Source organism: Lepisma saccharinum, chromosome 16 (assembly GCF_977018435.1).
Source record: "Lepisma saccharinum chromosome 16, izLepSacc3.1, whole genome shotgun sequence".
In the NCBI taxonomy this organism is placed as follows: domain Eukaryota; kingdom Metazoa; phylum Arthropoda; class Insecta; order Zygentoma; family Lepismatidae; genus Lepisma; species Lepisma saccharinum.
The window spans coordinates 8634202-8658240 of NC_139244.1; the positions used below are offsets into that span (position 1 = coordinate 8634202).

At 38.3% G+C, this 24039-nt stretch overlaps 1 protein-coding gene across 1 annotated transcript in view; it reads left to right on the plus strand.

Annotated features, from left to right (window-relative positions):
- The window catches only part of Sec10 (Exocyst complex component Sec10), a 39810-nt gene extending 34151 nt beyond the window's left edge, over positions 1-5659 (plus strand). The window contains exons 15-17 of the mRNA XM_083137670.1: positions 1063-1219; positions 4111-4271; positions 5398-5659. Of these exons, the coding sequence (XP_082993796.1) occupies positions 1063-1219; positions 4111-4271; positions 5398-5496 (417 nt within the window). The 3' untranslated portion in view covers positions 5497-5659. The remainder of the gene's footprint in view (positions 1-1062; positions 1220-4110; positions 4272-5397) is intronic.
- The last annotated feature ends 18380 nt before the right edge of the window (positions 5660-24039 follow it).

Here is a 24039-nt window from a genome sequence, read left to right on the forward strand (position 1 = left end):
ATAATGTAGAAAATCTCGCGAGAGAATACACAAACTTCAACTACACCTATTTGGCGGAACTACAGTTCTCTATGCGGTCTGCACGCATTATATACATACGGTGCAGAAAAAGGGAGCTTTGATTAAAGCTGATGCTGATAAAATGCACCTTATTTTGCACCTTAAAATCCTTTCCCTAACTGTAACTATTCGTTTCCTCTTTTGTGAGGCAAAGCATTGTCTTGTTGCATATCGTCATGCGAGAACCAGAGGGATGTAACTCCAGTTTAACAAATTTACAGGAGAGAGAGGAAATGTCTGACTCTTTGCAAATTGGAGATTTGTGACTGCTAAAGATTAGAAGTGGGGATATAGCTATCTGATTCGAAATAGTGCTCTTCAGAGTAGATACGTTAACCACTTGCCTGATTAACCAGAGTTAACTCGGAATTTGTTTTTGCTATACATATTATTTACCCAAGTTATATCGTTAAAATCGTACAACTACAGTGCACTTTTCTGCCTACCCGGACTGTCTCGTTTGAGCTTTAATAGGTGTTAATTCCCATTTTGGCCACTTGATGGAAGGTGTAGATAGCTTGTCGAGGTACTGCTGCCATCTACCGGATTCCCGTGACACTATGTAGTTGTCGCCTTTCCAGTGATGCGAGAGGAAAGAAGATTCGTCGCGAGTCAAGATACTATTGCCCACATTGCGATGTTGCACTCTGTGTTAGCCCATGTTTTCGGGTTTATCACACTGTGGGTAACATTTGATGTGAGACAGTATGTGGGATAGTCTGTCAACTTGGACAGCATTAAAATGTGAAGACATTTTATTTCAGACAGTTTATATGTGTAAAATATGGGCCATTTTTGGGAAAATAATGTGTCAGGCAAGTGGTTAAACAAAACCAAAAACTGCATTTTTGGAATTACGCTCCTCTGGTTGTCCCCTCTTCCCCTCCACAAAATGCAAAATTTTATCAGTGAATATCAGTTTGGTTTATTGTTTGTCTTAAAATGTTCTGTTAATATGTCCTTTCTTGCATGTTGCGTAACAAACAATTTCCATCCTTGCAGGCCTGTCTGGCTGTGGTGCAGTTTGTGAGCAGCATGGTGGAGAGGATCAGAGACAGTCTGGATGGGAAGAACGTGGAGTCCCTTATGATGGAGCTGGGAACTCGCTTCCATCGGGTTATCTACGAACATCTGCAGCAGTTCCAGTACAATTCTGCTGGTATGAAAATAATATATGTTTTAGGGATGGGACATATTAATCGGTACTCTATCGGTATCGGCCTAATAGGCATATCAGTTTGTCGGTAAAATTACCGATTAACTATAAATGTCTTATAATTCAGTGCAAAATTATACAATTTTGTTATAATTTTTATGAATAATCCCCATGTCATACTTTTTAAAAAGTGAATGTCTAAATATGCAACTTCTTTTGCACTGCAGTCATCTCAAAACACACATGTTTTAAGTAGGTCAATGAACCATTCATGTCTTCAAGGAACATTGGGAATTTTATATCGGATCGGTAGAATATCGAGGCCGCGGTGGCTCAGTCGGTAATCCGTTTTGACTACCATGCTAAAGGTCCCGGGTTCGATCCCCGGCTGGTTCAAATCCAAGAACTTTTCTAACGTTGGAAGCAGCCCTGGCGCCCACCCAACGTCGAATAACATGGGTACCTGGGGGAAACCCTGGGGAGTAAAGGTGGTCAGGGGCTTGGTGCTGATCACATCACCCCCACTCACGAGCAGATCAAGAAAGTGTGGGGCGTTACTCCCACACACCCTATATGCCTTCATGGCGTAGTGCTAAGCACAGGGGAACACTTTACCTTTTTTTTTATCAGTAGAATATCAGATATCGGTATCGGAAAATTTTGTATGGGTACTTTATCAGTATCGGCCAAAATTTTATATCGTCCCATCCCTAATATTTTTTATTATTTCTATGTATTCCTGTGTAAATCCAAATTATATATTTTTGATTTTGTCAGTTCTGATCTGGAATGAACATTACAAAATATATAAGAAAATTATAATCTAATTAAAATGAAATACAGTATACCCACTCATGTAATGTTTCACACTTGAAAGTGTCAGTGCTTGAAAAAAGTAATCTTATGTATTGATTGTATCCTTTCATGTGTTAGCCTGTGTCAGCTAGCACATATACAACTACAGAGAATATTTTTATGGTGAACTGATGGAGCTGATATATATATGCATCATTCATATATGCATAGGGTTACCAGCCATGTTAATTTGATGTTGGCTTCCAATGTTTCAAGCGCTTATATTAATCTCATCATCAGCGGCGGAGCTTAGACTCGGGGACAATGAACTGGCTAAGCTTGATGTCACCAGAGCTAGTGTCCCGTATGTATGTTTCCAAACAAACTTTCATGCAGCTAAGCCTCTATGCTTCGGCATTGCAAACTGATCGCAAAGGTGTGACTTTTATTACAGTGATAGCAGTTAGATGAAACAGAAAGATGGTGTGTATCGTACATCAATATAAAAACTACATTCTGGAGAATACCTGGATATATTACTTATTCCTCATGGATAAGGGGTTAGTGAAGAAATAACGTAAGAAAATTGGGTAGTTTTTCAGGAAACACGTCAACAATTTACTATAGGAATATCAATTTAGTCTTTACACCTATATGTGATAGACATCAGTATTTTGTTTCCTAACTGCTGTCACAGTAACAAGCGATAACCTTCTACGATCAGTTTTTACCATGTAAGATAACTTCATATTTTTTTAAAAATATGGGCTAAAACTGCCAATGTTCAGAGAGCTTCAATTTTTCATGGTTTTTGTAAAGAAATACCTGATTTTCTAACGTTATTTCATAATTAACTCCACATCTGTGAGTAATTAGTAAAATATCTATACATTCACCAGAATCTAATCTCTATCGCTGATGCACGATGCATCTCACTATTTCGTTTGATAACTGCTGTCACTGTAACAAAAGTTTTCCCTTTCCGATACATTTTCAATACAGAAAGATGGGAGGAAACGGGTTGAAAGTTTTGTTTGGAAACTTACATCCGGGACATCGGCTGCTAGTGACGTCACCGCTTGACCAATCCATTAACATCAGGTGACCTCACAGCGAGTCTGAAATTTGTTAACCTCAAATGTACTCATGTTTTGGGAAATGAAAGTTGCAGTTGCAAACTAATACACCAAATATCCACAATGCTGTGGATAATGCCAGATTGCTCAACATAATATATGTTAACAGGCTTATTATTTTTTTCATGGTTGGGTTAACAATAGACTCAATGGCCGAACCTCACAGTGTTATCACCAAAGGTCCCTGTTTCAAATCCTGGGCTGGGCGTTTCTTTGTAAGTGTCCCTTCATCAATTTAATCTCTTCATCATTCATCCTTATCATCTTAAATGGCCTAAAGATGCACAAAAGCAAATAAATGAAGTAAAATTGTTGGGTTCTTCAGCACATATGACCATTTTGCACCCTTCAATGTGTATTTACCTCTTCCTAAAGAGTTAAAAAAAGGGGTGTAAAAAGTCCTTTGAGAAATGTTGTAAAGGGACCTGCACAGGACTTACACAATACATTAAAAAGTAAGAATCTAAAATAAGAAGTAATAATATAAAACAATCAATACTCAGTAATTGCTATTGGCCAACAGAAAGATTTACCAAGCACTTCTTTACAAAGACGAGAAACATTTTGTCCATTGCTTGTCTCTGCTAATCAGCAGTATGAAATCAACAATCTACATGTAATCTTTAATATGTTAATGGATTGAAAATCCTATGAAATGCTAACTCAATACATCATAAATATTTACATTTGGCCTTTTCATTTGTCTGCCTCTTGGTAGTAGTTTCTGTTTGTAAGGAAAAATTATACGCTCAGATCCATTGGGGTGAAAAATGAGGAAAAGGTAAATCATACTACAACAGATAGAGAGTTAATTACTTTGTCTTACTTCAGTGGATATGATGATGAGATATCCCATATTTTATCATGTTTTTTGAGCTGTTTGTCCTTCGATGATAATTGTAAAAAGATGAAATTTATATTGACAGAAGATTTTCAATTTTGTGTAACTTTTCTTCTTTTCAGGAGCCATGTGTGTGATTTGTGATGTGAATGAGTACAGGAAGTGTGTGAAAGAATTTAAAATTCCACTGGTGAATACATTGTTTGATACTCTCCACGCCTTGTGCAATCTTCTGCTCGTAAAACCAGAGAATCTTAAGCAGGTGTGCACAGGGGATCAACTGGTAAGTTCTTCATTGTTAATCTAGTCGAAAAGTAGTACATTTACCCTCAAATTAATGGATGTATCATCATTTTTATTAACCCTTAACCTGGCAACCAGTGTCTCAGACACTGTTGCTTATATTTTTTTGTCACATACTCCAAACAATACTTCCTGGGAAAATGATATTTTTTGACTTCGTTTGTTTCTCTTTTTTTCCCTCATTTTACAATATTTAACTTTGTTTGATAAAGAAGGTGAGGCGTAAAAAAATATTTTCCATTTCACTCACGTAAACGGGCAAGCAGTGTCTGTCGGACACAGTGTACAATTGATATGTAAAGAAGTCTACTTGAATATTATTAACAAATATTTAATAAAAATTAAAGTATTTAATAAGATATCACATAAAAATATTATTAACGCTAAAATAGAAAACATGAAAAATGGTCTAACATGTTTCATATACTATGCTGCAAAAAATACAACATCATGCAATTACTATGATGATGATGATAAATATAAGAATTAACATGCTACTCACTTGTTTCCACAGCGATGACACATAAAAATCTTTCATTAGAAGACCAAAATCCATTTAAAACAATGCAGTGTCCGATAGACACTGCTTGCCCGGACACGTTACAAAAATAGCTTGCTCGGATAAGGGTTAAGTAACAGTTCATGCTTTGAAATGACTTCTTTATCAGTTACAACTATCTGGTTCTAGGCTGTAATTACAGTATAAAATTGAGTTGCCTCTTGAGAATTCTGCTTAACCCTAGAAAGCTAAGGCTTCGTCAAATTGACAACGTGTAAATACAAAAAGGTATCCCTTATCACTTAGTATTTTTTAATAAAAGTTTTTGACCTACTTACTGACACACTCTCGTATAAGTGATTCTTTTCCACTTAATTTTATAATATTATTTTACTATGTTTATATTCTTATTTTGAAACTCCTTTTTTATTATATTGATACATCAGTATCATTTCAGGTATATTATTTACTGAATGCAAGGAGAAACTTTTCACTTATCTCAGCAAAATGATGTTGCAATCACAAGTATCTATTACCAGTCATATTTGTGTGTGATAAATGCATTATTTCAGTGTAAAACATGACAATGTGTATCCTTGTATTCCAGGCTGGGTTGGATCGGTCTATATTGCTCAACTTCATTCAGTTGCGAAGTGATTACAAGACCCAGAAGTTAGCCAACTGTTTGAAAGGTCTGGCTTCATGATTCACTACTGTATAGGACAGAGAGACAGTTGTAAATGTGTGTGTGTGTGCTGTATGGTTGCGTGTAGGTATGTGTGAATGTGAAATCATCTTTTATTTACCCATAGAAACACATATGTACATAGTACTTGAAAGGTGGATAATAAATAAATTTCAAACTATGATGATAGTGTTTGATTATTCCTTATTCCATCCACTAAAAATTATGTACGGCAATGTTCACTATTTTTGTGACATGGATCTTCACTTCAAATTTTCACCACATCATGTGGCTTCTTCAGGAGGTAGGGCATGATTTAGTTTCAACTTAGGAAAATACACCCCCAAAAATTAGTAGGGATGGGACTGATTAATCGGTACTCTATCGGTATTGGCCGATATGTCGGTAATTACCGATTATTTTACTGATCCGATATATCAATAAATATCTGATAAATTAGTGCAAAATTCTGCCATTTTGTTATAATTTTTATGGATAATCTCCACTTGCTCTACTTTCTAAAAAAGTAAATGTCTAAAGTGTACATCATAAACCCTGAGACCTTCTGTAAACAAACGGTCTCACCGATTCGATGTATCGCTCTGCGTCAGCTGATTCAGGACAGCAATCATCTGCTGTTACACTGATACTTCTCCGCACCTATTCATTTTATACAGGGAGGTTATTTCAGTCGTTCACCGCCAGCGTGACGGCCGTTCCGTGGACTCTTCATGCAACAGGTCCCGGCAAATTGCGTTCAGGAAGTCCGTAACAGAAACCACTTGTTTTGTAATGTTTCCACTTTTCACAATTACAGTTACAATTACAATTGAAATAAGCACGTACCTTGTCGCAAGGATGCTGGAAAAGGTGTCCTCCCAAATACAAATATTTCTGGCACCTTATTTCTGACAGAAAATCTTAGATTAGACATCGCTACTTTATCGTCAGTTGTCAGAAAGGGAAGACAGCATCCCGGCGCATAAAGCAAACCGAAAGCGTAAAATGATATTTAAAAGTAATAATAATGATGATCACTAACCTCCTGTGTTATAAGAGATGTTGAAAATGACTTCCTTCAACTGCAATACAACACGTTTCTTAGGTTCAAGAGATCCTGTCTATCGTAATTCCCTGACCACTTTTCTGCAAGAATTCGTTTTCACGTAATTATCGTACATAAAAACTCTATGTTCAAGACTATATTTGTTTAACGACATAAGTAATGAATGCATAACAATTAACACACAATAAAGCACTGGCCACGAGTAAGCACATTACAATAACACAGTATAAGCAACACGCGTACTGTTGAAAGCAAACAGAATTGAACATGAACGAACACTGACGTCTGGTAGCCGACAGTGTTGCTAACCATTTTTCGGCAATGTCCCTACAGACGTAGTCAAAATGTCCCTACAACTGACCAAATGTCCCTACGCCAAGTAAAGTGACTAAAAAAAAAACACCTCATGAGCATGCAAACAGAAGATAAAATATACACATTTACTTACCAAATCTTTCTGCTCGGTGCTTCCACAATTAATGAAGGAGCGAATTTACAATACAGGACCTCTCCCCGATTTTTTGTAATATTTCGCATACTCACTAATTGAGGCCTCCTAATCACGAATTTGAAGTTAAAATTTGGGGGGTCACGTGTAGAAATTGCAAAATAAGTGACATTGAGTGGTCCGCGATCGGCACGATTGCTTATTATTTACCGGAAGATTTTGTGTTTCCAATACTTAAAAAACGAAATATACATTCCTGATATTACTACGACCCCAAATTTTAACTATGTTTGCCTATCCTAACCTAACCTAACCGTACCTGAATGGTTCGTGGGGCTATCCGTCAATGGTTTGTTGGGCTACCCGTGCATGTTTTTTTCGAGCCCAAATTTTAACTATGTTTGCCTAACCTAACTTAACCTAAACTTACCGAGAATGGTCAGTGGGGCTATTCCTGAATGGTTTTGCGGTAATTGTGATTACGAACCGATAAAAAATATTATTTTCGTAGCACTTAAACGGCAAACGTTCATCATCGAAGACGCCATTTTCGTATCCTGCAATTTTATGATTGATGTACTGTTGCCAAATTTACCTGTAATCAAATCAGTTCTTCTACATCGTGATTGTCGCTGTCACATGTAAGCACGTTCTTTGGGCAATATACTGAAATCCATAAGTTTATTAATTAGCCCACAGCCATCCTCCTGCACACTCCACCTAACAATCTGTACAACATTAACAACTTTTTTACTGTTCTCTTCCGCCATTCTTACACGATCCATGCTCTCCAAGTATGAAATCAACAGTGTGGCAACGCTGTAGACAGCGTAACTAATTTTAATTTGTTCATATCAACAAATATGGCTACCATACTTGTATACGGAGAATCATTGCGAGAATTGAAAAGCTTATTTTACAACTTCTACACGTTAATGAACATTTTTTCCCCCTCACCCCAACATGTTAACTTGAGATAAATAATCACGAATAATTATTTCGTGAGTATAAGACGTAGCATAGAAATTACAGAAGGGTCCGGTATTGTAAATTCTTGCCTTAATGAATAATAGGGGTGTGCTGGACAGAATTTTTTGGGTCGGGACGGGATCGGGATGGTAATTTTTTTAAATCCCGACATTCGGGACTGAAAAATTTGCAATTTCCCGACCAAGTCGGAAAATTTTCTGGACGGGAAATGTTCGAAATTTCCCGAAGCACTGGAAATCTCGAATTTTACAAGTCATTTTCACTTTAAGTGATTGTTTTTGCATTTCTAGAATAAAAACTTACAACTTTCGATAAGTTCCAGAAACTTACAAGGCAGAAAAAGTCGAGAATTAACGACTTTTTAAAGTAAAGAATCCAGCACACCCCTAATGAATAACGTTGAGTCGTTTACTGTTGATTATGTTATTTGAAGTCATACATGCTGCTGCTGTGAAGAGATAGATGTTGGTTGGTGATGCTGTATTTCCTGCATTCTTTAACAATTTTGGTCCCATTTTATTTCCCTTTTTTGTTTTTGTATCACTTAACATTGAAAATATTCTTTCCGTTTCCGCGTTAGAATGCGGCAATGTTAGCACTATTTTCGCGAGAGTGGAAATGTTTTCAAAAAGGAACTTGCCTTGAAAGTTTTTGGTAACCGATAACATGTTCCAAAATTCTGATGGAGATCTGTTAGTTAGTTCTTTTTTCTCCTCCTCGTTAAAGTATCCAGATAAACTAATTCATAAAATGTAATTTACCAAGATTGAAAAAAGTACCTACGTTTTCCCTCATTTGGCAAAATCTGTCCCTACGTTCCTACGCGGGCGAAATTTAGTGAAAAGTCCCTATGCGTAGGGACATGTCCCTACGGTTGGCATCACTGCCGACACGTGCAGTATGAAGCGCCCTCTCGCGGCTGACAACTCACCCAACCCCCGATAAGCTGCAGGCGCTGTCGCGACAACTGAGAATAAAGTAGCGATGACTAATCTAAGATTAGATGTCAGAAATAAGGTGCCAGAAATATTGTATTTGGGAGGACACCTTTTCCTGCATCCGTGCGACAAGGTACGTGCTTATTTCAATTGTAATTGTAACTGTAATTGTGAAAAGTGGAAACATTACAAAACAAGCTGTTTCTGTTACGGACTTCCTGAACGCAATTTGCCGGGACCTGTTGCATGAAGAGTCCGCGGAACGGCCGTCACTCTGGCGGTGAACGACTGAAATAACCTCCCTGTATAAGAGCCTCTGAATGTGAGAACCCGCTCTCAAAACATCAGACGAATATGCAGCCGCATACATTGTTACTCTCCCGGTCATTCTCTCTTTCATAACCCTTAAAACTGCAGACACTGACACGCCACTGCACTGGGATACCAACTTAACCACTTCATTTACTGGTTTCTCAGGATACCACTGACAGAACGTTACATAAATATTGAGTAGAATCTGTTTCTCGCCCCTTTTCAAAGGCTGTCCTTGCTAGTGTTTTGAAAACAAGCTCTGAGAACACGGAGACTTTCCCGCACGCATAGAACTCGGCATGTTATTTTTCTAAGGATAAGTCAGGCAATATTACTAAGTTGCACTACTTCCTTGCTGTTCACATGATTATTTTTAGAATATAACCAATGTTATAAAATATCATTATGTACAGAAATCTCTAAGCTCATTGAAAGTTACAATGCATATTACTACAAAACGTTCACACTTATCTTGCCTTGCCATAACACCAAGTTATTTTACGAAGTGCACTATATTTGGCGAAACAAAAATTGTTATTAGGATGCTTATCAAAGTTTCCAACCGCAATAAATTTACAAACTTTCTTTGTCTTGTTTTGATCATCATCATCAATATATTTATTGGACTTATAGCAATGCATATGGCTGTTTATGCCCATTACATATTTTATTTACATAAGATACAACTTACATAAAATCTACAAACAAATTTCAAATACACTCCTATCTATATCATCCTTAGAAATATACATTACCATGTTATATCATTTTGTCTAAAAAAATTCAAAATATATTCAATTCACATGCAAGAAAGAAGCCAAATTTATGGGAAATTGGTACAAAGAGTTAACCATAAAGGTGAAGCAATAAGTTCAAAAAGAAAGAACATTGGGTTTAAAGTGAGACATCATTTGCGGCAGCGTATCCCATACTACAAATTGGCCATTGTTTTACCTTACGTAATGAATCCTGTAAGAACGCTGGATTTTCGTGTGGATTATTTTACTTCTATGAGTTTGCAATGCTTTCTGCATGCAGGTGGTTTTGTTTACAGAAGGTCTCAGGGTTTGTGATTTGAACCTTAAATATGCAACTTCTTTTGCACTGCAGTCACATTGAAACAATTTATTAAGGAGGTCAATGAACTTTTCAGGTTCTTCAAGGACCACGTCTAATTTTATATCTGATCGGTAGTATATTGGTTATGGGTATCGGCTGAAATTTCATATCGGCCCATCCCTAAAAAATAGTGAATATTACCTGTATGGAAATGTTAGCATGGGATGTGTAAAATTGAGAATAACTTTATGGCATTTTGTTCTATAGGGACCATGAAAATTGAATGTATAATGCGAGAAAATGTAAAACTGAATGTAAAATTGTGGTTCCACTGTATTTATTCCTAGACCAGGAAAGATGGGACCCACATGTTCTAACTGAACATAGCTGATGGCTGTGATGTGTTTTCTAAAATGAGTTGTGGAATTATCAGATCTCAGACCAACTTTGCTGCAGTTTTTTGCGACTTCTAATTGTCTTGGTAAATGCACATCATGTCACAATACACCACTGACAACTTACAGAATGTGTAGATGAAATCAAAGTGAACAACTTTTCCTTGGTAACTGTTTGTATTGGTGCTACTACCAGGCACATAGCCAGGGCTAAGGGGGCTAACCCCCAAAATTCTACAAATATCTAATTTAAATGTTATTTCTATTGTTAATGATAGAAATAAAGTCATAACTACAGTAAAAACCGCATTACATCGAAAAAAGTTTAGTGTATAATAGAAGAACCAGATTATATTTTTATATTCTACCATTTAATCCAAAGAATAAATGTATCATCAGCTTCCAAAACTTATAGTTTTCTTTGTGAGAGGTCACAGAATATAAACTTTGAGTATAATTTACAACTAACTGTTAAAACCTTTTTTTGAACGATTGTGTACGAGTTAATAACAAAATTCAATAACTATATTTTTGAGTACACTAACTGTACAAAATATAAGAAAAATAATGGACAACAATTGTGTTAGATATTCACTCATACGGTGGATCGAGTAGCAAATTCTCTCCATTTATGTAATAACTAAAGAATGGATTTTTATGAAGAAAATTTTAGGAAAATATGAAATTGAAAATGCCAAAATATGAAGAAATATGAAAATTTATTTCGAAGTATTTCTACATGTTTCAAATATAAATAGAATAAACGACTTTGGTCACAAAATTACCTCCTCAGTATATACAGGGATTGGCTTAAGCCACAGTCGCCAATACAGCCCAGAAATACAAATTAACTTTAACGTAGTAAGCAGCTTATTTTTCTTTTTTTTGGAAAGAAAATTCACATTTTGAAAAATTCTTATTCAAAATATTATCTAAAATGACCTCCTGAGTTGTATCTGTAGTTCCAAAAAAAAAAAAAAAATGAAATTTCCAAAGAAGACATTCAGCACTTTAGAATGTTTACAAAAGTACTCAAATTATTGCCCAAGTAATTTACTAGAATAGCAGAATAATTTTTATATTAAAAAGGGTAAAAATACACATCTGTTTTCCCATCTGTATGGTAACATTTAAATTCAGAGCACCAATCAGGCCTCCCTGATGGCACAGTGATAACGTCGCCGCCTTGTAGTCAAGGTGTCCAGGGTTTGATACCTGGTGGAGGCACAAGTGGTTCGGATTCAATTTTAAACTGTAGGTCCAGTCCCGATTAACCCATACTGTGCATAAAGTGGAACTAAAACAACAAATTAATCAATCGAGTACCAATCTCGAATTCCAGCTTTCGGCATCTTCGTATCACTTATTTCTAGCATACAATTCTCCACGTCCTGCTCACAACAGCCTCAAGTCACGACAAACAATGACGCACATCAACTGATGGACAGAGAAATTCCATTCACTAGCCCCTCCCTCCCAAACGCCCCCAAGGGTTTGAGAACCAGTCCATCCTCAGCAATCGCTGAAGATAAACATAGATTTATGGCCAAAGGCAACATGCTTTCGCAGCATTTTGCTCCAGAAATGCTTGGAAAAACCCAAAGAACAGGAAAAAGAACAAATATACCGTAAACATATTGTTGGCGTTTCCACAAAGATTTTTGTAATATAATTAAGACAACTTCGGCATAAAAGATTAAAATATACACAATATGAAGCTTTTGTCAAAATGTTATGAAATATGAAAAAAAAAATCATGCGCAATGGAGTCTATGACTATCAGAACGTATAGATCGAAAGTTTTTCACTGTCCGGTAAAAAATAGAGAATATGAAATTTCATAAAAATCCGTTCTCTAGTAATAACAATAAATGTGGATTGAAATTGGTATCTATATTTTTAATAACTTATGATAGTTATTATTGTAAAATAACAATAATTTTATTGTCATTTTTGTACTAATCAAGTTTTATCTATGGCCTGACCTCCTCTACAAATATTTCTGGCAACACCCATGCCACTTAGGGATGAGCCCCTCCCGCCGAAATAAAATTCTAACTACGACGAGCCCTCAAAAAATTGCATTTTTATCCAGAATCAATGCAATTTTTTGGAGAGCTTTGTGGTTGCCACTTACATTTATTTTTACTGTTGGATAAGGTTCTACAACCAATAGTGTGCTATGGAAACTATCATGTGAGCAGTCACAGTGAAGTCATAGCTCCTACAATTTTCCTTCAAATAATACATTCACACTGCTGATCATATTTGTTATGTTTCCACAAAGAAAATAATCCATAAGATATTTACACTTCTCCGGATGTCTAGTCTATCCCTTATCGTACTACAAATTTTGTCACTTTTCAACAAAAATAATAACACCATTAAGCCTTGTTTCCATGATATGAAAAACTCAATATGCTGACCAAGGCAGACATTTATTTTATTATAAAACATAAACTAAACGTAACGTTTCAACCTTCTAGCAAGGTGTTCTTCAAACTCTGCACCAAGTATAAATGTAACGAGGTACAAAACAGGACGATATATATACACAAACATTACTCCCCTCCAGACTATTAGAAAGTTGTTCTGGAACATTCTAGCAGGTGGCTTTCCCTTGTCAACTGTACTTTCACCTAAAAGGCTAAACATATTAACTTCCATATAGAATGTGGTTGGACTCTTTTTATCTCACCCTCTTTTTCCTTCATTCTTCTTCCTTCTTCTCTCCTCTTTCTCTCTTGTCCTTTCCACTCTTTCTAACACCTTCTTCCATTCTTTGTTTATCTTCAGTCCTCCATTCCAGTTCATTGTGTCTTCTTCACCTTTCTTCTCTATTTCCTTGGCTTCCTTCCATTTTCTCACTAGCATTCTCTTCTCCCTTCCTATCTGCTTAGCCTCATCCCACTGTATGCCATGTCCTGTTTCTCTCGTGTGTTTAAATAGTGCATTTCTCTCTCTCTTAAGTCGTACATCATCCCTATGTTGTTTCAACCTGTCTTTCAGCCTTTTTTTCGTTTCTCCTATATACACACTCTGACATTCTTTACATTTCACTTCGTAGATAATACCTTCCTCTTCTCTGTTTTCCTTTTTCTTGTTTGCATTCTTCGCTATTCTTAAGATGCTTCTCCCTCCCATCCTGTAAGTTTTTATCCCCCCTTTCCTCAGCACTTTGCATATCTTTTATGTGGTCTTCCCCATACTCCTTATTCCAAACCTCCTCTCTTTTTCTTTGTCTTCCAATTCTCCCCTTATCTTGTCTTCTTCTTCTAATTCGAGTTCCAATAATATCCCTCTTTATTCATCTTGTATTTCTTTGGTAAATATGTCGAGCTGCATCTTCGTTCCCTTCCATATGCCAAAACAATCGTCCACATATCTGTAGAACAAAATCATTTTGTCACCTTTTTATACCACTTTCTATTTCCATTCATTCTTAACCAATTCAGCCAATGCTGGGCTTAGGCTAGAACCTATATTCAGTCCTTTACTCATTAACATTATTTTATCCCCCATTATACTGTAACCGTTATTCCAAATGGTTTCCAGCACCTTCACTACCCTTTTACTATCGCATTCTCCTATAATTTCTTGTCCCATTCTCTTTTTAACAATATCCAAAACGTGTCCCTTCTTGATGCTCGGGAACATACAACCTTGGTGACAATGAAGTTCGACCAGAAAGGAATACGTGATTAAATGCACAGAGGCATAGGAGGTGGAATGGGTGATCGCAGAAGTGACGCATGTGTGTAAGAGGAGGCGTGTGAGCAGGCAAGAATCGTGATCCCAGCATGTTGCACCCAAGGTCACGTGAAGAACGAAAACGGGGAACTATACGCGTGACATTGAACTTCGACCAGGCACCACACCCATACGGAAAATTCCAGATAGTGGCGCATTCGACGGAAGCATGACGTCACGGACACGATAAGGGAGTCCGCCGTATGTAAGCGCGTGCTGTGCACAAAGGAACCGCAGTGCATCATCACCATGGCCAGGGGCAAACCTATTGACAACACCGTGAGGAGAAGAGTGGTGGAGTTGCAACGGGATGGACTCAGTGAACGGGAAATAGGGCGCCAACTGAACTTACCCAAGTCAACCGTCCACTGCATCATCAAACACCACCAAAATATGGGTACTACAGAGCCAGGTAAGGCCCCCGGTCGAAAACGCCTGCTGAGCGTGCGTAACCTACGGATATTTAGGTGCTATAACCAGACCAACAATTATGTTTCTGTGGCCGAATTACGACTGTGGACTCGAGAACGCTTTCACATTGAAGTGTCAACCAGAACCATTCGCCGTTACCTACAGCGATGCGGTTACCGAGTGTACAATGCGAAACGTAAACCCTTCCTTTCCATGTTGAACAAAGGCAATCGACTACGGTGGGCACGAATGTACCGGGGATGGACATTTCGGCAGTGGAACAGGGTTTTGTGGACGGAAGAATCCATTTTCAATGTTGTGTACAGGAAAATACGGAAAACAGTCATTTGTCGGAAGGACGAACAGAATGAAGCAAAATGTTATGCACGTCGGGTACAGAAACCTGCGTCAATGATGGTATGGGGATGCATGACGGCATCTGGGGTTGGCCCACTACACGTCTGTGAGGGCATTGTGAATGCACACGCCTATACACGCATACTGGAGCGGCATCTTCCCACAGTGCGAAGGCACCTGTTCCACAGGCGGCGTCTCATCTTTCAACACAACGATGCCAGGCCTCATACAGCGCGGCTGACAAGAGAATGGTTGACTCGCCATCACGTGCGAACTCTGCCATGGCCACCATCGAGTCCCGACCTCTCGCCCATTGAGAATGTGTGGCGTGTTCTTAAGCGACGTGTGCAACAGAGGGGACCCACGACAGTGGCTGCTCTTATCGCCTGCCCGCAGGAGGAATGGCACCGCATCGATGTGGAATACCTTGAACGACTCGTCCGCAGCATGCCCCGACGCATTGCCACAGTTATTCGCCGACGGGGCGGCGTCACACCATGGTAAACAGGATCCCCTCTAACAGTGGTCGAACTTCAATGTCACATGTAGATGGACGAAAATGTTTTATTTTGTGTGGACACCATACATTGTTGCGTTGCAGCGGAAATTTATGTTTTCCTTTGTTCCATGTAGCCTGCTGAATAAAATATGTTCAGCATATGCATGTGTTCTCCTTCTTTCACAACCCACTCCTATATTTGTGACTGGTCGAACTTCATTGTCACTAAGGTTGTACTTTTCATTCTAAACATTGTCATCTTCATCTTTTTCAAAAAATAATAAATGGCAGTGGCAACTGTGATTCTTTGTCACGTGGTTGCATACATGCCGAATAGAAAATGCCATTTGTTGAGGATTTGTAGCACAAAAAAAATAAAAAATAAAAAAAAATAATCAAAATTAGTTTCTAAGTCTACTTTATCCTCATACACGCTAATCAGGACTGAAGCTACTGCTTAAAGAAGAATCCATACCATTATGTAATGTGACTCCTCCGGGAATTCAAGCGAAAACCCCTTGATTAGAAGGCAACAAGGTTACTGCTAATACTGGGAGGCTTGAAATGAGCAAAACATCATTAAGGCTGCTGGATCTTTGGTCGGTGGCAGCCAAGAAGGTTTTGAAAATTCTATCAAGAAACAGCTATGATATTTCAAAGTCTGAAAAATTACATCTTAGAATTCCTTCTATGTGAATCTTTTCATGATTTGCTTTCACAATTATTATTTTTTTTTTGTTATACACTGGCTGACAAAAAAAGTGAAGCACCCAGAAGGAGTGGTCAAAGATTACCCCATTTCGGTATACATACATACCATTGATGTGTAAGTAAATGATTAGAAGTACAAGGATCTGTAATGTGTAGAACGCCCACCAGAGGGCATTTGTGACGTCACCTCCTGTTGCTGATAAGGTGGGACCAGTCACCTGCTGTGAGTCAGACAGTGCAGCACGAAGTTCAGAGAGGAAAACGAAGCACCGGCGATGCCTCGCAGACACGTTAGACAGCCGATCCAGCAATTGACAGCATTTGACAGAGGCCGCATTGTGGGACTGCATGAGGCAGGTTGGTCGTATCGGGCAATTGCCAGGCATGTGGGCCATTCAGATGTCACAGTGGCCCGACGTTGGAATCAATGGGTACATGAGGGCACCCATGCACGTCATGCAGGTTCAGGTCGACCAAGAAACACCACCCCGAGGGAGGACCGTCGTATGGCACTCCAAGCAGTGCGGGATCCCACAACTTCGGCATCCGTCATCCGAGAACATGTACTGGACACTCTACAACATCCTGTGAGTTCCCGCACAGTGTCTCGACAACTCGCATCTGCCGGATTCGGGTCCTACCACCCCATGCGCCAGTTGCCGTTGTCACCACAACACCGACGCCTGCGGTTGGTGTGGTGTCGTGCTCGGGAGGCATGGACAGAGGATGAATGGCATCGCATCATGTTCAGTGATGAGTCCCGCTTCTCCATGACCTCCGATGACCATCATATGCGGGTGTGGCGGCGTCGAGGTCAGAGGGCACATCCTGCCTACATTGTGGAGAGACACACAGGTGTGACCCCTAGCATCATGGAGTGGGGAGCCATTGGATATGCGTTCAGGTCACCTCTAATAGTGCTTCGGCAGACTTTGACGGCACAGCGATACGTCAGAGACATTCTGCGTCCACACGTCCTACCCCTTATGGCACAGCACCCTGGGACAGTGTTCCAACAAGATAATGCACGCCCACACACAGCCCATGTGTCTATGGACTGCCTAGAGCATGTTGAGGTCCTCCCGTGGCCAGCACGATCCCCGGACCTCTCCATCATTGAACATGTGTGGGATGGGATTGCACGGGGTCTCCGTCCTAGTGCCAACCTGCGGGATCTGGAGGGACAGCTGCAACACCTGTGGACGAACGTGCATCAGGAGAGGATCCAAAGGCTGTTTGACACTATTCCGAAGCGCATAAGGGCATGCATTGCGGCCAGAGGGGGTGCGACACCCTACTGACCTGGTGCCACCATTCCGCCTGTAACTGCCAACGGCCTTGACTCTTGCATCCTATATTGTAATCAGTTCAATAAAGGTACATGGACTTTCAGCATATGTAGTTTCATTCACGTCCAATCACTCCTTCTGGGTGCTTAACTTTTTTTGTCAGCCAGTGTATAAGCATATTTTTCAACAACGTGAACAACACTATACAACAGTGAAAAAGTCACATGAAAATTAACACAAATACTGTAGAAGGGATTCAAGTAGATGTAATTTTGTGGAAAGAGGGTGTAACACCACCAGTGATTGTGAATCGGTTACGGGCTGTGTGTGGAAATTAGTACATTTTCCCTACTCGGCTGTCACCTGACAGCAGTGGTGCAAGAACGGGGTGACCAGGGGTACATGGTACCTTCCAAATTTTTGAAGGGGGTACTGTACACCCTAAATCCGTAAATCCAGTTGTATCCCCTCACATAATTTGTCAGAGGCAAGGATCTACTGTTAAAAAAACTATTTTCAATTCGCTCAATAAAAAAGTGTATATTGTTTATAACTTACAAGAATTATGTCCTTACCACAGAAATTCAAGCCATTGTAATCTTATTCTACTACATTGTGCTTTCTACTAGTTAGTTCATTGACCTGTGTTCGAGGTTTAGATAACTCTGTAAGATGAACATTGTTGAAAATGTGTGTGGAACGATGGAATCAGGTAAAGTTTACTCTCAAAAAATCACACCCCAGGCGAATGCTCCTTTGCGTAAGGGGGTACACTTTTCTAAAGAAGTGGTCGCGTCAATTCGAAGATAGGATACAAATCTTTATCAGAGTAGTAAACTGACCTCTTTTTCTTTTGAATTTTTCGAATGGAATTTTCCGAAACGAAATACAAACGAGATGAGACACGACAGACCAACTTGCGGGGTTCAATGTACTCCTGTACCTCACCCAAGAGTGTGTTCGGAAAACCTACCTATAAATAGGGACATTGAATTTTCGCGCTGCTCAAAATGTAAAAAAAAGATTTAATTTTGAACATTCTGCACGTAACTACACCCCCAATGATGAAATATGCATGAGTTTTATTCGCGAAGTAATGCGAAATGTGTGCTTTTCCACGAAATGAACGCTTTTTCGCGAAATATCATCAAATTAAGTAGAAAACACGCAAAAACCGGCAATCGAGGTTGCGCGCGCAAACTGTCGATTTGTAACGAAACGTTTGCCTAAAGTTTCCTACCACTAGCAGCTGAAGAACGTTTTATCTTCGATCACATCAGGAAGACGCTGCAAATTGGGATTTCCCATGCACATAATCTCAGTTCGAAAACTTCGCTCCCTGTCAAGCTGCATTCCTTTCTTCCAGTTTCATTGAACTTGCTAGCTGTAGCAGCGATAAGATTAGTCTGTTCCCGCACATCAAGGGAAACAATGGTGTCATTGGTGTTCAGTCATGAATGAATTTTGTTTATCATCATGTGATTTTTAACATGTGTTTGTGTATGTGCAGAAGTGATTATTTTATTTGTTGGACAGCAAGGATATCCTTTAAATACATACAATGAATAAATCACTCGAGATATGCAATTTAGAAATGAAGTGATTTTGTGTTGATGTTTTCTTTTTGGTTGGACAACTAAGTACTTGTGCATGTGTACAGCATATAAAAATGAAGTAGTTTATCAATTTATAGGTCTTTTGTATGTTGTTTCCTCTCATAATGAAAAAGTGTGTGCATTTTCTTTTTCACCGCTGGTATATACCGCTGATCTAAGATTTTATTTACCGCTCTCCTCAGTTTTTATTTACCATAAATTTGTGTCCTTACCTATAAAGAGATTTTTTAAGAGTAGAGATGGTTCTGAGACAAGAAAAGTCTGTGTTTCCTCTCAATTTTCTAGACGAGACTGAAATAAATCTCTGCAAAATGAAAGCGTGACGATCCTTGATGCCCAAGATGATCTCGTTCGAAACTATCATATTTGAAGAAAATTACTATTGTCTTATCCAGACATATCAAGCTATATCTTATTGATTTTTTTCAAATAAGCCGTATATCTTGTTTACTGTAATTGTAAAGTTAATCCATTAGTGACAATTGCGAGCCTGTGCTGCCCGGTTTCATCTATTCAGGATAAAATTCCATATTTCGACGGTTCGCAGCGTCAAAACAAGATGTAATGCAGAAAAACGTTATAAGGAAAAGTTTTTGCTTTAATGACATATTGTACGTTGTGAAAGTGTGAGTGGTGACACAATGTACGTGTTGCTTATACTAAATATTTCGTGGGTGAGGACGAGATACCTCGCCTTGTAATTAAGAGGTTCCACATGCACAGTGCTTGGCATTCAACTTTAAACTGTAGATCCGGTCCCTATTAGCCTATCTGAGCATGTAGTGAATCTAGAATAAGTTTTAATAACTTCTGAGTGGAAACCGAAAGAAAAATAAACACAAACAAGAATGAGAAAGACCTCACCACACACAAGACGAGATGCTGCAGTGCTGTGACAATTCTCGACTCGTCGCATCCCGATATCATTCCTACGTGAAATTAAATGTTTCATAGACAATAAAACAGGGATCAATTTGTGATTTTATAGAAAAAAGGGGGGGACTTGGTTTTACCTATGTATTAGGCAGTGGTCGGAAGTATCGCGCTGCTGTAGCTAGCTACAAAATTTGTAGCTGTAGCTGTAGTGGCGCTACATTTTGAGAATTGTAGCTGTAGCGGTAGCAAAGCTACAAAATTCCTGTAGTTGTAGCGAAAATTTCGCTACAGCTACATTTCTTATCTGCATTTTGAGATAAATTTTGAATGTGACAACAGCGTCAAAAAGAATTCGACAATAATGCTTACTTTTGTATGAGGTTCATAAAGACAAAGTCTATTGTGTACATGGAAATACGGATAATCTGGATTATAAAAAATCTTGATCGTAGATTATACCGGCATAATTTATTGCATTAGCATGTGAATAATTCTAATATCCAGAATACTAACTGATATATATGAATATATTCTGGCTAACATCTACGTTTTTTGAGCTGCATCACTATTTTTAGGAGAATTGTGCCTCGTTTGTGGCACCACTAGAAAAAAAAATTGCCTCGTTTGCGCCACCTCCGAGACGAATCCTGTGGATATCCCTAGTGTAAGACGCAGCCAAATGTCATTAATTACTGTGTAAAACACAACTTGCAGTGCAAACAGGAGCGATCCATTTTTCCACTAGAATGACAGCAATAGTACCAGCAATCAATGGCTCAGTATGTTAGCAGAATTGACATTTGTCAGGATATAGGATCTCACCAGCAAGAAATTATTGTTACAAGAACGATACATATACACTTTCTGGAATTACAATTACTTTTCTCATAATATTTGTTCACAAATTTTCAAATTACAATGTATTTGGAACCCTCTGATTGACACATCAGTTTCCTCAATATATTTCTGTTTCGCTTTTTTGGTTACTTTCGCTAACCATAACAATGAATATGAATGTTTTATTTAGTATTTCTCTTATCTAGAGTCACTTTCTGCCACTTTTGGCTATTTGTGAGAACGGGGAAGAATGATGAATGACGATGACCAGCGTGGGGAATGGAGGAGCAGGATGATTCCATCCTCCAGGCGTCTTTCCCAATTTTTTTTATTTTGAGTCCACTTTATGCACAGATAAGCTAATCGAGACTGGTTCCGAACCACTATGTGACTCAACTCAATATTTATTCTCAATGAAAATATGTTGATATATAAATGTAAATAATTCTACCAAATTTTATTTGTGTATAGTTGTAATCATTAATTTTGTGTCATCCTAATTGCAATACTCATATATCAAATTTGAATTGATCTGCCGCTTACATAGGTATGTTATTCTCAAATACTATTAAAAATAAGTAACTGAAGTAACACTGTTATCAAAATTACCGAATGATGGGAATCATGATAATAAATAACAGTTTCTATTTTCCAGTAAGTACAACTATCATACGAGGGCCTTCTTTGGAATATCCATGTGGTTGTTTTTTTTATGCAAAAGGAGCCCAAAAGTAGCGAAGTAGCGAGTAGCGTAGATGGTAAATGTAGCTGTAGCTGTAGCGAAGCTACATTTTGGAAGAGTAGCTGTAGCTGTAGCGAAGCTACTTTTAAAATGTAGCGTTCTGATCACTGGTATTAGGTATACTTAGAATTGGACATAAATTGCTTAAAATCTAATTTTGATATCGAATGCAACACAAACACAACGCCATTTGAAGTTAAACTCTAAAGTCAAATGTAAGACAATTACATTAGTCAGATGAATGCACAAGATAAAAGAGATTCACTGCAGGTTCTATGGTTTGCCAGTTGGCTTGTCAAGGGCACTGTGATGCTTCGACTTGATTTAATTTCTTGCAAATTTTTCTGCATTAAAACAATGCACTGGGTGTGAGATCGAATTGTTTGATTGTCTGATTTGGTTTATTTTACTTCGCATCTGTCACTTTTGCCTAATCACGAAGATGAGGAGGAGTGATGATATGATGAAGGGACACTCACAAATAACACCCATGCCCATTCGAGGCCGGCGAGGTGGGAATATGTTTTGGATTTTCTTTGTAGATGCGAAAACTTATAACTGTGACGCGCATATGCTTTTGCTTACATTAAAGTTCACCTTTTCACATAAACGAGGAATTGACATGTCACCCTAAAACACACGCGTGTATCTGCATTTAATAAGACTGCACACGAAAAGAAACCTTGGCCGGCTCTTCATATTGTCCACCAAAGATTGAAAAGAAAAAAAACAACTTTCGACCGTATGGTTTTTCCTTGCTTGCTCAGAGATCTGAAGGATTTCGGTTTTGTACATGAAATGAATGATACTGTAGTACTTTCAGTGCTTGAAGAGCGTCATTAGGTACAGCTAATTACAGTATTTGCCGGCGTATAAGATGCACTTTTTTCCCTTTAAAAATAGGCCTGAAAAACAGGGTGCGTCTTATACGCCCATACTCAGTTTTTTATTACCTTCATTTCTGGAATTTTTCTTTGATCTGAGTTGGACTATTTCTTGCTTGATTTCTTGCGGTGTGTGACTAAGAATATTAAAATATATTCCTTCCTAGTTAGAATAGTTAAGTTATTTGTTGGAAATATACCTATTACTTTATATTAGAAATACTTTAAATTAAATATTAATACAGTGATAAAGGTTTTTCCTCAAATGTGTTCTTATACGTCTTATACTCCGGCAAATACGGTATATTACAAATAAATGCTTTCTCAAATGTTTTACAAATATTCGAAAGTCAGATCTCTTACGAGTAGACCGGAATCCATCTCTCAGCCAAAAATTGTTTAAACATATTTTTATGTGTAGGTGTGGGACTTTAACATTAAAATGAACTCAACTGAATGGAACTCAATAAGTGTGATATATTCAATAATATGGTTTCTATATCCAGTGGGTTGGAGATGATTATTCCTGGTTGGGATGGCTCAAGATAGAGGAGGGGAGAATACTTCTTACCCCTTTAATTTCACCATGCATTAAAATGGATAGATGTATCTTTGTTCGCAATTTTCACATTTCGATCACTTGATTTTCTGATTCATTAAATTCAAAATGAGCCCAGAACAAGGTCCAGAGCTTTATATGTTTTGGAATTGTTATCTGGTCTTAGGAGCTGTTTTAAATAACCATAAATTCTAAGAAAAACAAAGAAATAAAAATTATTTATGCATTTTTTAAAAAAACAAGAAATTCTTGTGTACTGTTCTAAAATGGAATATTTCCCACGCCTCCACATTATACATAGGTATAGGCGGCACCTGTGAAGTAGTATGTGTGTGTGTGTATTTGTACCCCCAAATGAAAAACGTTCCTGCGCCACTTTCAAGAGATCCCAGATTCGATCTCCAGTGGAGGCACATACAGTTCGAATCCCACTTTAAACTGTAGGTCCTATCTCAATTAGTGTATCTCTGCATAAGGTGTACTAAAAACAAAAACAAAGCGTTGTTACATTTCAACACTGATAATACGTTGGGTAACAATTTAAGAGTTGGCAACTCTGGGTATAACTATATATTTTTTAAAATCTTTCTTTGTGCATGTTTTCCTGGCAATGTCTTCCTGGTAAGTGAACCTCAGATTCACCCTTGCACCTAATTACAACTTTTCCATGGCGGAACACAACGCAATTTTTCCTTTCCTTTTTGACCTCACGTTGTTTGTGTTACTCAAACACAGGTTCTTAAGAGAAATGGCTTGACAGCTCGGTTCGGTAGCATTAATCTTGTTTTGACAGCTGAAACGTCTGTTGGTTCTCCACTGCTCCTG